Raw genomic sequence first — 13,719 nt, 5'->3', positions numbered from 1 at the left:
GGTGGCGCGGAGCCGGGACGGGCCGGGCTGTGCCTGCGCCGGCCCGGGCTTCCCTCAGGCGCCGCCGAGCCTTAAGATGGGCGACTCCGGCGGGAGAGCCCGTGGACTGGTGCAGGGCCTTGGGCGTGGGACACTGAGGGGCTTCCACGTCCCCATTGTTGCTCACGTACGAAGGGGAAAGCGCGCCCTTGGCTGCATTCTGCTTTGCCGTAAGGACGGCCATGATGTCGTTCCCGCAGCTTAGCGCGATTACATGGAGGCTGCCGTTCTTCAGGGCCCGCAAAAGGCGGCTGAAGCTGGCTAGGCGTGGTGGCCCGCTCTGGCGGGAGGGGGCTGCCTTGGCTCCTCTGACGCAGGAGCTCCTGACGCAGTTCCTGCCGGTCTCTCCACAGTTGCCAGTGGGATCTCGTTCTTACAGAAACGCGGGTGAATACAGGCAAAGCTGAAAGGATTTCTAGCGTCCTGATGGCCATTGTGCTGTGTTAGATGTTGCCAAGGCCAGTGGTGGATCCAGCTGCCAGCTCTGCTGTGCCTGCTGGGGTTGCACTAGATGGATTTGTGTCCTGAGCGGGATCAGTTTCCTTCAGAGAAAATCCTAATGCAGATGTACAGAGCAACTACCAGACTAGATCATTGGGCTGCACACGGGTAGACTGTTAACTACAAAACCTTTTTACATGTTATTAGCAGAGATCTGCTCAAACTCCCCATTTTCCTTTTAGGAGGATAAATGAGCGCAAAAACTGGAGAACTATGGAAAACTTAAATAATAGGATTATTTATCTAAAAACTGTCCTCCTAATACCTTAACATGGGAATAGACGTTCCATATTTGTGTGCCTAGTACACTAATTTACAAAACTGAAGTTGATTAAATAGTAAAATAGTCAAAGGTAACCTTTTCTGCTCTTATTTTTGGCCTGCTTTTTTACTTAACACCACTTTACCTGTTTATAAGTAAATCGTATTTAAAATCAAAGTAATCATTTCAATAATAGTGAATTGTGTTTAAAAATGGACTTAGTCATCTTAGTAATAGGAAATTCTTAATAACTATTTTTTAAAAATACCATTATATTCTTTTGTAAAGTGCATGTTTTTATTTGTATCTAAGTCCTTCTGTTTGTGTTGAGTAAGCAACACCAGTGTCTACAGTCACTTAAATCTTTGTTGAGTTCTAGTTGGATGTAGCAGCTCAGCAGGCATGAAGGGTCCCTTTCTAGATCTAGAATGGCTATCACTGGTCTGACCATTGAGCATCATATCCCTTTCCAAATGGCTTTGTTAGAGGTGTATAATGGTTGCAACTACCACAGTCATCAGAGTGTAGTTTGCACATGCTTGTAAGTTGAATGTGACTCTGAATTAAGCCCTCTTGTAACATGGGAGGAGGGGGGAGAGGGAGAAAAGGGGTGGTTTTTCTGGCTGAAAGTGTACTAAAATAGTTGATTACTCATTTGTTTAGGGAGTTTCCTTTTAGAAAAAGACAAATGCTACAAGAGAGTGCTATAGGGGCTCAATCTGAGTTGCATATGGGAGGGTTACTTTTCCTCTTGGTCATAGTTGTTCAGAGCTTCTTTTTTCTTTTTAGTTTAAACTCATATCCCAGGCATATGAAGTTCTGTCGGACCCAAAGAAAAGGGACCTCTATGACCAGGGTGGGGAGCAGGCTATTAAAGAAGGAGGCCTGAGTGGCGGCAGCTTCTCTTCACCCATGGACATCTTTGACATGTTCTTTGGTGGTGGAGGCCGAATGAATAGAGAGAGAAGAGGTACACAGTTCTAAACAAGTTCTAGAAACTCTAACCATGCACTTAAGCATAAAACACCTGTGCTATGGTACTGCTGTTTGCTAAGTGCACAGGGTGTGGTTATTACTCGTTGCAACAATAGATCAAGTAAAATACGACTTTTTTTAGTTACTCTGGTATTAAGATTCTAATAAAGTAGATAACATAACATAGCCATAGCAATCTTTCTGATTAGTTGTGTTAATTTTTTGTTGAAGTGGGTGTGGGTAATCTGTAGGGGAGGGGGAAAACACTTGTAGGTTACAGCAGTTGAATTAGACCTAGCTGAAGTTACCTTTTTTCCCAGATCTATGCCTCACTTGCTCATATGCTTTGAGCAGCTTGCTTCAAAGGACACCATCAACTTAAACTTCAGTAATGTTAAATCTTATTAAAATATTTGGAAGAAATTATGTGAAACTGAGTAGAGAGTGCTGCCAAAAGCACAGTATGATTTTCATCTTTTTTCATGCCTAATGTCTGTTGAAGGAGGAAGTAATAACTTGCTGTAAAATATTTGAAATTATGCTATGAAGTGGCATGGAAACTTACAGGTAGGCAAACCAGGAACTTCTATATTGGCTAGATCTGAAGTTGATAGTGTCCTTGTATCTTACTGTTTCAGTTAAGCTTATAAAATTAGGGTTAGGAGCAGGGATAGGGTGGCTTTAATGATGTTTTGCTTAATTACAGCTAAACTTTATGTTCTGATGTAAGTGGGTGCAGCTCAGTGGAAGCTGATGGAACTGCACATGCTTTTAAGGGGGCTGAGCTGTGTTCAAAGTTTGGAATGAACTTTACATTTCTTCAGTGAGACTGTGCATGTATGAACAATTTTAGAAGCCTTTAAATAAACATTTGTCCTTACAACAGCTGAACCAGATTTAATTTTTCTCTTGTTTTCTTTTTTTAAAGGCAAAAACGTTGTGCACCAGCTAGGTGTATCTCTTGAAGACTTGTATAATGGTGTTACAAGGAAGCTGGCATTGCAGAAGAATGTTATTTGTGGAAAGTGTGAAGGTAAAAATACAAGTAATGGTTTTAAACCCCCCTTCAAGCTTTTTTTTTTTTAATATGAGGGGCTGGGAAGAAAGTTTGTGGAGGGGCAGTTATTTTTATTTTTCTATTTCCTTTTTTCCTCTCCTGAAAATCTGCCAGGGTGTTTAGTTCCTAATTATGCTTATCCAAGAATGGGGCTCTCTTAAACATAGTGGTATAAAGTTATTGTTCTAATGGCAGATTTAAAGTCACTGTGAATTACAGTTAAGGGTACCTAAATTAAAAGTATCTTAATCTGGAACTTCAGTAAATGGCTGTTTCATAAAACTTTTTTTAAATTGCTGTGGGTAGAAGTCTAGCTTGTATTATGCAACTCATTTTACAGCTATTAAGTATCCATAATGACTGGTCATCTTTGAGGTAAATCTTAATAAGGTCTTGTATCCATTAAATGTTTAGCAAGCAGATTCTTTCCCAAGTATTAATGGAATGTCTAGGTCTTGAAGTTGGTGTTCTGAGTTGCTTGAAAACCAAGATATGTTGGAGGTGGGGCAGAGGCTAATAAAATAAGCTCTGCATAGAAAACTGGACTTGCTTTTGCTTGTAGAAACTTGTAACTTGGGCGTGTTTTGCGATGGAAACTAAGTTCCAGTTATGTTGGAAATACATTACTGAACTACTTTTAAGTTGCCCTAAAGGTGCTCTTGGATGCAATGAGTTCCGGCCCGACTACTGTAAAGCAGCTTTTTTTTTGACACTGAGATCAGTTTAACCTTTTTGTCAAAGGTTATGGTGGAAAGAGAGGAGCAATAGAAAAGTGCCCTGTGTGTAAAGGAAGAGGAATGCAAGTTATAGTGCAGCAGATTGGACCTGGCATGGTACAACAAATCCAAACCGTGTGTCCAGAATGCAAAGGCCAAGGTGAAAGAATAAATCCAAAGGACAGATGTGACAACTGCAATGGCTGTAAGGTTGTAAGAGAGAAAAAGATCATAGAAGTTCATGTTGATAAAGGTAAGAACTGTGCATTTGTTCTGTGTCCCTAATCATAGTTTATAGTTCTGCAGAGAGTAAATGGGTCTCTTTTTTCCAGGTATGAAAGATGGTCAGAAGATAGTATTTCATGGAGAGGGTGACCAGGAGCCTGATCTGGAGCCTGGTGATGTTATAATTGTGCTTGATCAAAAGGATCACAGTGTCTTTCAGAGGCGAGGGCATGACTTGATCACAAAAATGAGAATTCAACTCTCAGAGGCTTTATGTGGTTTCCGAAAGACTATCGAAACTCTGGATAACAGAGTTCTTGTCATATCATCTAGGCCAGGTAGGTCTTAAGTGTTCTGATGCTATATAAACTGCTTGCCTGTTCTATTGTGCCTGGACTGTGTGGGGTTTTTTTGGGGGTGTTGTTTTGTTTTGTTGGGTTTTTTTAGATGCAGCAGATTCAAGCTACACTTGCACTCATTTAATTTAGTTGGTTCTTTGTCATTCCTTCTGAAAGAGTGCATGCAGAATTACAGCTAAAGGTTTCAAATCCATTTTAATAAACTTCAGCCTCTGGCAGTGGATAGCCAGGAAAATATTCAAGAGGCCAGAAACATAAACTCTACTAGATAATCTGTTAATTCAGCCTGAAGGCTGTGCTAAGAGAAGAGGATTCTCTTACAGTAGAGGAAATAGGCTAAATAGCCTTATTCTTGTAGCTTGGTTTTAATACTTCTCAGTCAGCAGCCTTTTCTACAAGTTGCTTAGTAGTCTTCCTCAGATGCTGTGGGAACACTGCTTGTGTAGAACCCTGCTTTTCACGGTTATGAAACATCTGCCTTCTTGTAGGTGAAGTGATAAAACATGGTGACCTGAAGTGTATCTGCAATGAAGGGATGCCCATCTACAAATCCCCAATGGACAAAGGCAGCTTAATTATACAATTTCTGGTAAGTCTCTGCTTTTCTGTAGCAAAGATAGCCATGTTGGCATCAGGAATAGCTATTAATCTTTTTAAAAAATGCATTAAATTGTAGGTCCAGTTTCCAGAGCACTACTGGCTCCCAAGGGAGAAACTGAATCTGCTGGAGGCTCTGCTTCCTCCACGAGAAGATGTTATGGTTACAGATGAGATGGATCAGGTAGACCTTGAAGATTTTGATCCAAATGAGCAAACCTACCGTAACAGTGGGGGAGAAGCATATGAAGAAGATGAGGAGGGTCCAAGAACAGGAGTACAATGTCAGACATCTTAAAGCAAGGTGAAATGGATGTCATCTAAAATGTAAATTTTCACAATGAAAACTGCATGGCTGTAATAGCCACTGCTTGTGGTTTTTGTGTTCAGCAAATTAAGTTGCTGCGCTGTCAGTATCACCTTTTTGTAACTAATTTATATTGTGTTCTTGTAGTCTTTATATATGAAGCAAATGTCACACAGCTGAGAACCAACAGAGTAGGTATACATTTTCCTTTGCTGTGAAGGTTTTCAATTTATTTCATCTATGCTATTTATATAAGACTTTGGGAATACTGATAGAGGCTAAGTGGAATGTCTTATGTAAATACTTTCATACTGGAAAATTAATTTCATAGAATAAAACACAGCAGAAATAACTTCTAATAAATAGAACTCTTCCCATTTTATCGTGCTTCTCTTGTACTTTCTAAGCCACTCTAGAACCCCCTTTATTTCTCTGAGCTCAGACTCCCCTCACCTAGTCTGGATTGTTCTCCATATTCAACTTTGTGTTGGCTGCAACGCTAGTACCCGTCCCATTTTGTATTTTGAAAGCATTTTGTGCATGTCCCACTCCTTGCATAATAGTACTCTTCCCTGTGTTCTTTTGTGGTATGAGAGTAGCATTCCTTCACCTGCTTAGCTCTATGTAAGTGTAACCTAGGGTTATAAGGTATCCAACTTGCATACAGGCAAATACTTCTGAATAAACTTTTGATCTTTCAGAAGCTCAAGCTCTGTCTTTCAGCCTTCCCTAGAAAGGGTTTTTGCTTCCTCCTAATTGTTGTATACTTGAGCCTTAAACTAACATCAATAAACCAAAAACACATGCGGTGGGTATGCTGTTTTATAACATGACAAGATACCATAGTAGAATGGTCACATTAAAGCTTTTCTCTTTTACCTGTTTTCTAGTAGAGTTTGTATTAAGTCAGGCTAGGGAAACAACTAGCACCCTTTTGTGAAATGAAACCATGATGAAGGAGTTATGTCACCACAGAATTGCTGAAACAGGTGTTCAACTTAAGTGACCCTGTTGCACTCATTGGGACAGCATTATGAGCACAGGCTCTTGTTTCCCCATGCACACAATGCATAGCCTCAGTCACTTTTCCTTTTGCTAAAATAAGCTGCTGTGAGACTTGGTCAACACTTCCCAGCTCCAGTCTATTTATGTATAAAGGCAGGGGAGATTAACTGAGCAGTTACTTCACCCATGACTCTATTTCCAAAAATACATTTTTGCAGGGATTAGATACAAATTACTTGCATATGTAGCTTTTATTTTTAAAAAAGTAAAGCTTTTTCTCATGCTAAACAAAATGAAAGTTATATATAAACATACCTTATTTTGCAGATCAGCATTACTAAAATGCTTTTATCATATTAAAAAATTACATAGAAGGACAAGTAGTAGTCCTAAAAACTGCCAGAAGAGTTAACCAAAGGGTCTGAGTCAAGACATTTAAACTGGACAGTCATAAATATGAATTTCTTGGTCATCTCCAACAGATACGATTTTGGACCCACTTTCATTGTATTGCACTCCCCAAACCTGCAATCAGAACATACACAAGCTTATCAACAGGACACTTAAGAAAAAAAATACCTTTATAGTGGTGATATTTACTGACTGCAAGCAGAAGTGGGAGGATTATTGAAGATCACCTTATTAGAGCTGTCCCAGTTATAGCTCCTGCTTTTAAGAGCAGGTGAGGTTGATAAACTAGAGAAGGATACTGCCATCTAGTAGCCTGACAAATTCTTACATTCCACTTAGACAATGGATTACAGAATCTAAAGATACTTTGAAAAAGGCTGGAAAGTACTTGGCTCAGTTTGCATAAATCAAACCTCACTTTTTCACTCTTACCCATCCTGTCTTCCTTTCAAGGAGTTATCTTGCAGTGCTTTCAGGAAAGCAAGAGAGGAAGTATTTTTCATGCAGACTAAAGAATGATCCAGTTTATCCTTGGACTAATGAAGAGAGCTGTTTACTTATCAGTGCAAAACTTGGAAAAAATACAGTCAGTCCTCTGACTTAAGGACAGTTATACAAACTCTTAAGTGGCCCCCATCTCTAATAATCAGGATGACATCAGGAAAAGTGAAGGCTACCCAGTACATTAGGGTGGGATTGCAAAATGGCTATGTTGACAATAGCATGTTGTGGGAATCTTGTACAGCATGTTGCATTAATACCTAAAACCCAGCCTGGTGTTTTTCTGCTTTCTGCAGCCTTACAGGATTATAGTCAACAGCTACAGCACTGGAAATCCAGTTCCACTTGGTATTTCAATACTAAAACTCCCATAGCTTTAGATAACTGAAAAGGTTACCAACAAAAAAAAAAAACCTGGAAGAGCCCAAATAAAAATCGGAATTTCCTTTAAGTATTCCTCTATGATCCATTACAAAACATCATTGTTCTATTTAACACCTAACATTTGGAAAAGAAGTAACTTGGTAGATACTTAACTTCCTCTTCCCTCAAGGGTAGCTATCATGCAGCAAAAAAAACATAATAGGGTTTGAAGGCTGCTTTCAAGCATCTTTAGATAATTCCATCTTTTTAGATCCCCCCCCCCCCTTACACAGGCACACACTGTGTGACAGAAATAAGTAAGACCACAGACAAATAAGTCTGGTAAGAATCCTTTTGGCCATTCAGGATTGCCCTTATTTGGCCCTGAAAAATGTAATTACTTGGAAGAGATCAATCTACATGCTTGGATTATTCGTTTAATATTAAGTGCCAAATAATCATGAACAATTTTTAGGATTTCATTACAGCAAGCTAAAGTCCAACCCTGAAGCTACAGCACCAAGCTGAAGCACAAATGTGCATAACTACACAACTGAAGTTCTCCTGTGAAGACAGGGACCTAGATAAAGCAATAATAGACATACCTGATCTTGGTGGTCAAAGAAAGTGTGAACACAGGTTCTTGTTCCAGCATCCCAAACTTTCACACTTTTATCAGATGAACTGAAAGAAAAACAGTATTGATCAATGTTTAAGTTAATAGATAAACTATAGTTTAGTGCACAGCTTAAAAGATCTCATATGGTAGACTTAAGAAACCCTCTTTCACCCATCAAATACAGGGATGAAGCAGAAAAGGAGTGCATCTTCCACCAGGTTTCAGTTACCTTTAAAATACATTTACTATTTCAGTATCTGCAACATGAAAATTAAGACTCCCATTTTAGCCATAAAACTCTCTGAAGCAAGTTCTTTAGATAAAGAAACTCCTGTTACATATACTGGGTCCCCAACTGCCTGAGTTGTTTTAAGAGTTAACAATAAAGTTCAACTAGATTAACATACTACTACATTAGGTTGTACTTTTTAATTCAGCAGCAAATTTTCAGCTATTTGGAATCAAACTGCCCTTCTCTTAGGTTCCGATGTTCTTCACTTGTAGGGAAGTGCATTGCAGCGGGATAACCTGCATTATAAAATACTATTCACTACAACTGGTATCACATCACAGATAGGCTCTTGAGTCTTTTAAGTGTGATGTATGTTATTCCATTATAGATTCCATTGCGATTTGTGTGCATTTACTTTTTATGATCCATCTCCACCTAGAATTTTTTTTTTCCCTACTAAGCATAAACACGTTAAAAATCCTTAATACCTGGAAACAAAATGGGTATCATCGGGACAAAAAGCTACATTTAATACCCAGGATCCATGACCACTTAATGTGCCAGCCAAGTTTGCGTGTTGCCTGTGGGAAGAACAAATTTTAGAAAACCCATAATTTTAACATTTGATTTGTGAATTACAGGGAAAAAAGCAACAGGAGTACACTCAAGCTAGTACAGTCAGAAATGATTCAATGAGAAGTCATGGAAGGTGACTTCGGGACAAACGATTCTGTTTTTCCATTTCAAATGGTTAACATAAGTCATCACTAAGAAGATAAATTGGTGGACAAAACAGTTCCACCATGAAGAAGGCAAAATAATGCAGGTTTAAGGGAGTGAAGATCACTGAAGCGGTGCCTCTTCCTCCCCAGGGTCTTCCAAGTTTTTGCACAATCCAACTGAAATAGGTCATAAATATAATTTATTGGGTACAGAACAGATGTTTAAGATGCGTAAACACAAAGGACAGATATACAAACCAATTAGCCTCTTGCCTACAGGGCAAATATGAGGAAAGTTGTTTTCAAGTTAAGGCTGTTCTTAACCTATGCACTTTTTAAAAACTATCAAAGGGTGTATTAAAAAACTATCTAAGGGTGTACTAATTTATTATTTAGGATTCTTTATTAAACAGAGAAGTCACCAAAACCTGAAGGGAATTACAGAGAGCAGAGGGTTTACTATATTTTTTACAGCGTCAGCTTCTCTGAATATTTTCCTGTTAGCATGTCTTACAAAATAACAACTTACACATCGTAGATTTTGATATAGCCATCATCTGAAGCAGTTACGAGTAACTGAGAATCTGGAGAAAATGTCAGTGAACGAATAGGCATTGCGTGACCTGAAATTCAAAGTTATATATGGCTTAGAATGTAGCTGTTCCTCTTACTAGTGACAGTGCTTAAGAAGCTACAGCAGAACAACATTGCCTGTTAAAAGAAATCAACCTCTGTAAAGTCTTTCTCTCTATGCCTCTACAGGTTTCTTTGCACAACATAAAATGGAAACCGACAATAATTCTGAACTTTGAATATTAAGGCATGTCCACTGCAACACAAAAGTATCTTATTTTTTCATCTGTGGATCTTTATTAGAAATTATGTCCTATTTTCTAATATGATTTTATATTAAGTGCTTGGGTTTTTTTAATTAACTATAGAGCTGCACAGAAACTGCAGGAACATTAAGAGCCCATTTGTCTGTTAGAAAAATGCATGTCTTCTACAACATAAAATGTTTGGTTCTTTTTTAAAACAGGAATAAATTGCTATAAAACTGATACCATACGCATGGCAGCACACATTTGGCTTAGCTTCATTTCCTTGTAATGCACTGCAATACAAGAAGAACTCGCAGTTTAAGAATTTAGTTAAGCATTACTGATTATCTTTTGAGATGGGCATTTATGATGCAAGCCTGAGTTTAACAGTCTGTCTCTAGTATTTTAGGCGGTTTAAGTTACAGCACCCTAAACAACTACATACTGTCTAATGGACAGAAATATCAACTCATTTTTGCTATGGCTGCTGTATCTTATTCTGACTTGTGTTATATATCCTTTAATCTTGTTGAGGAATGAAGCCAGAACTTGGGTATTGCAAACACACAAACCATTACCTTCTAGCGTATGCAGAAGTTTTCCAGTTGCAATATCAAAAATATTGATAATGCCATCTATTGCTCCACTGGCTAAGTATTTTCCATCTGGACTCTGTAGTAACATACAAAAAATATGCATTTAACAACTGTATGCATTTATGCTATGTACCTCCCTGACACTCTTGGCAACTTGTCACAAATACAACCTATGCAAGATACCTGGGCTCCAAAAATCCTGAAGACTTCAGCTGAGTTATTCACAATATGGGTACAAGCAAGATCAAAGTATATTTTCCATACATGCAGGGAGGGAATGTCACACAGTTTATTATACTTTGAACTATCAAAGTATGACTGTCATTTAATATTACATAGAAATAAAAGTGAGAGATGAAAACAAAAATATCTGATTTACAACATACTACAGCAATAGCAATTTCACATAAGAAATTATCAATTGTGCTTCTTACATATGCAATGCTAAGGATGAACTTTCCTCTGGTGTCCAGAGAATATTCTTTTTTTCCAGTTTCAACTCCAAAAATATTTACTTTTCCCACATGACTTCCTGTTGCAAGGTACTGGGAATCAGGTGAAAAAGCTAGGGACCAAGCATCAACTGTATTAAAAAGAAAAAAATCAGTTAGCTGAATACTGTTTCCAGTTCTTATTCAACAATGTCAGTTCTGTATGCATCTGTTCAGATGTTTAACCCCCTAACTACTCTTTAATAATCTCAACTCTACTACATACTCTTAAGAAAAGCGTACAAGCTCATGAAAGTTAACTTCCTTCTAGGTAATTAATGGATTTAGTGAAAGATTACATTTTCTAATAAGACACTGAGCTTATTAGACCCTCCTGTAACAATAAATTTAGAATTTAAGACTGCATGAGTTAAGTCTAAATTCTTACTTTTCTCCTGGTACCATAAGATATTAAACCAGTAAAAAATAGCAACACTAGTATCTAGCAAAGCACAGAAGATGCAAGGGAAACGCAGATATACAAATGTAACGGATCAACATTTCCTGCAACAGAATTTTAAAAAACCTACCTTTTTATAGCAGCACAATGTATTTATCTGGCACAATGTAATTCAGGTTTTTTTTCCATAAGCTTAATATTAATTACCCAAAACACTGCAAGATTGTTCTTAAGTTAGGGATTGCCAGTGGACCAATTAAATATTCAGAAGAAATTCTTAGGCCCTGAATTCCAGCTTGGAGGATGTAACATTGATCCAGACTTCAGCTTTACTCTGTTTTGACTTGCTCACTCAGGATTGGATGTACTGCATCAGTAAGCATCACATATACAGCTCAAATTCAGTGCAGTGCAGTACTTAGGAAGAAAGTTCAGACTTTGCTTGTAAACCAACATGAATAAGCATTTGAATTATTTTTTAAAATATTCTTTTATCAATATATCTGCAAGAGCAAGCTGGTTTCCATTCTGCTTTATGTACCTGGCAAAAAGCATATCTCGATGTATCTAGAAAGTGCAAGTAATGTGAAAAAATAAATGTAAAATTGATGCTACTTTGAGTTCATAAAATCACTAAGATTTTTGCAAACAAAGATAGATTTAAGGGAAAAAAACCCAAACCCTAGTCATCTCATGTACCCTAATTGTACACTGTATAGTATTTACTATCTAAAGTACACTTTTTAGGCAGAGACAGCTTAACGCTGTTACCTTACCAGGGCCAGCATCTATTGACTTGATTTGTTTGCCAGTTTCTAAATCCCAAAGGCGAATATGGGCATCTAGGGAGCTGGATGCTGCAATGGAGCCTGTGTGGCTGATATCCACAGATACCACGCCCAGCTGGTGACCCTCCAGAGTCCACTGTAGATCCAATTTTTCATCATTCCTTTGTTCAAGGGAAAGAAAAGCCTTGTTATGAATAGCTGGGAGTACTTAACTGACCTCCAGGCTCAGGCAAAACAAACAGACAACCCACATTTCTCCATTTTGTTCAACAAAAGGGAATCCAACTTCACCCATGAAACGTGAAGATACCTACGCACAAATTGCTCCGTACTTAAGGGAAAGAACTGACAAATCAGTCATTTACCATATTTGTGCAAAGCATGTACTTCGAGTCTGTAAGCAGTCCCACTGAACAGTCCCACAGGACCCATCAATACACGGGTACTTACACAGCAGACTCTTAAGCTGTCAGCACAGTGTGAAATGCAATGACCAACACTTTTGTAATCACCACAACTGAGCTACTCGTGCTATTACAGTGAAGTGCATACTTAATCCTGCTTCGGCTAAGAGACAGAACAATTTCTTTGGAAAAGCAGACTTTGGTATCGCTTGTATGAGGATTATGAGGAATGTATTCTTTTTTAAATAAAAAAGGAAGATGTAATTTCTTCTTTTACTCTATTCCCATTATTTCTTCCACAGTACACATGCTCCCAATGCATTGTCTCTTCAAAAGTTGCATTTCTAATTCTTTGGTTTAGAAATACATTCAAGTTGTACTAGTCTCTGGCTGACAACACATAAAATTTCACATGCATTTCAAAAGGGTTTCCATTCTTCAAAAATTAAAGCACCTTAGAATGCTACCACCCCAAGAGAAAGCATGCACTGATGAGACAAGCTTGGTCAAGAGAACAGTTCTGTGAGCCAGGCTACCCCTTCCCTGATGTAGCTTCTAACATACTTGCAGATTATGGAAATTCAGGACTTAAAACTGATTAATACAGAGCACTTCACTTACCACTTCCAGACCTTAACTAGATCATCCAAAGAACCAGAGATCACTGTTTCAGAACCATCTTTTTTATTTTTTCCCCAGGCAACTGACCAAATGGCATCATCATGAGCTAAAAGAGAATATAAGCATAGAACTTAAAAATTAAATGGTTTATTTTGATGGAAGACAACTACTTTTGGTAATGCTAAACTTGCCACTGTAATGTTGGCAATTGCTCTTCAAGTCTATCAGTGCTCTGAGAGCCTTGTCCCTGTTTTGTTTTAAAACACATGATTTATTTTGTTCACCAAGGTCACTGTTGAAAAAAGAGCATAGCTATTTTTGAGCTAATCAGATTTATACTTAATATAAACATAACTCGGGTCATCTCACAAATCTAGCTGCCATTATCGATTTTACACCACCCGAGAAGACCAGTGTTATTTAGTACATGTTAGCGTTTTCTCACCTTGTTCTTGCTTGAAGAGAATACCGTACTAGAAAGAAAAAAATAATTAATATTACTTATGAGCAGCCTAAAAAAAAAAATCAGGCTACCGATTAGTTTAATTCCCACTGTGCTCTTACTTACCTGTGTGGTCATGTCTGTACGGGAACACTCTTAACAGGAACGCTCTGGAAGGAGAAAACCCATTAGGCTCAGCAGCACGGCTCAGAGCGCCGCTGCCCGGCAGGCAGAGCAGCAAGGCCTGAGGGAAACTCGCCTCGGC

The 13,719-nt window shown here is 38.4% G+C and overlaps 2 protein-coding genes across 2 annotated transcripts; one reads left to right on the top strand and one right to left on the bottom strand.

Annotated features, from left to right (window-relative positions):
* Positions 1-1,597: 1,597 nt before the first annotated feature.
* Positions 1,598-5,456, top strand: DNAJA4 (DnaJ heat shock protein family (Hsp40) member A4). Its single transcript, XM_029084720.1, has 6 exons — positions 1,598-1,772; positions 2,706-2,810; positions 3,576-3,803; positions 3,883-4,113; positions 4,623-4,723; positions 4,811-5,456. Exons 1-6 carry the CDS (start codon positions 1,715-1,717, stop codon positions 5,027-5,029), a joined length of 942 nt encoding a protein of 313 aa, XP_028940553.1. The 5' UTR covers positions 1,598-1,714; the 3' UTR covers positions 5,030-5,456.
* Positions 5,457-6,279: 823 nt separating this feature from the next.
* On the bottom strand, positions 6,280-13,625 carry SKIC8 (SKI8 subunit of superkiller complex). The gene is made up of 10 exons (XM_010166877.1): positions 13,581-13,625; positions 13,458-13,485; positions 13,013-13,118; positions 11,976-12,148; positions 10,743-10,891; positions 10,291-10,384; positions 9,421-9,514; positions 8,658-8,750; positions 7,924-8,002; positions 6,280-6,568 (listed from the first exon to the last, which is right to left on the bottom strand). Exons 1-10 carry the CDS (start codon positions 13,590-13,592, stop codon positions 6,479-6,481), a joined length of 918 nt encoding a protein of 305 aa, XP_010165179.1. The 5' UTR covers positions 13,593-13,625; the 3' UTR covers positions 6,280-6,478.
* Between the last annotated feature and the right edge of the window lie 94 nt (positions 13,626-13,719).

The sequence above is a fragment of the Antrostomus carolinensis genome, unplaced genomic scaffold (genome assembly GCF_000700745.2).
Source record: "Antrostomus carolinensis isolate BGI_N321 unplaced genomic scaffold, ASM70074v2 scaffold31354, whole genome shotgun sequence".
Lineage (NCBI taxonomy): Eukaryota > Metazoa > Chordata > Aves > Caprimulgiformes > Caprimulgidae > Antrostomus > Antrostomus carolinensis.
Note: the sequence above shows the minus strand (reverse complement) of the source record. Positions and strands in the feature narration are given on the sequence as shown.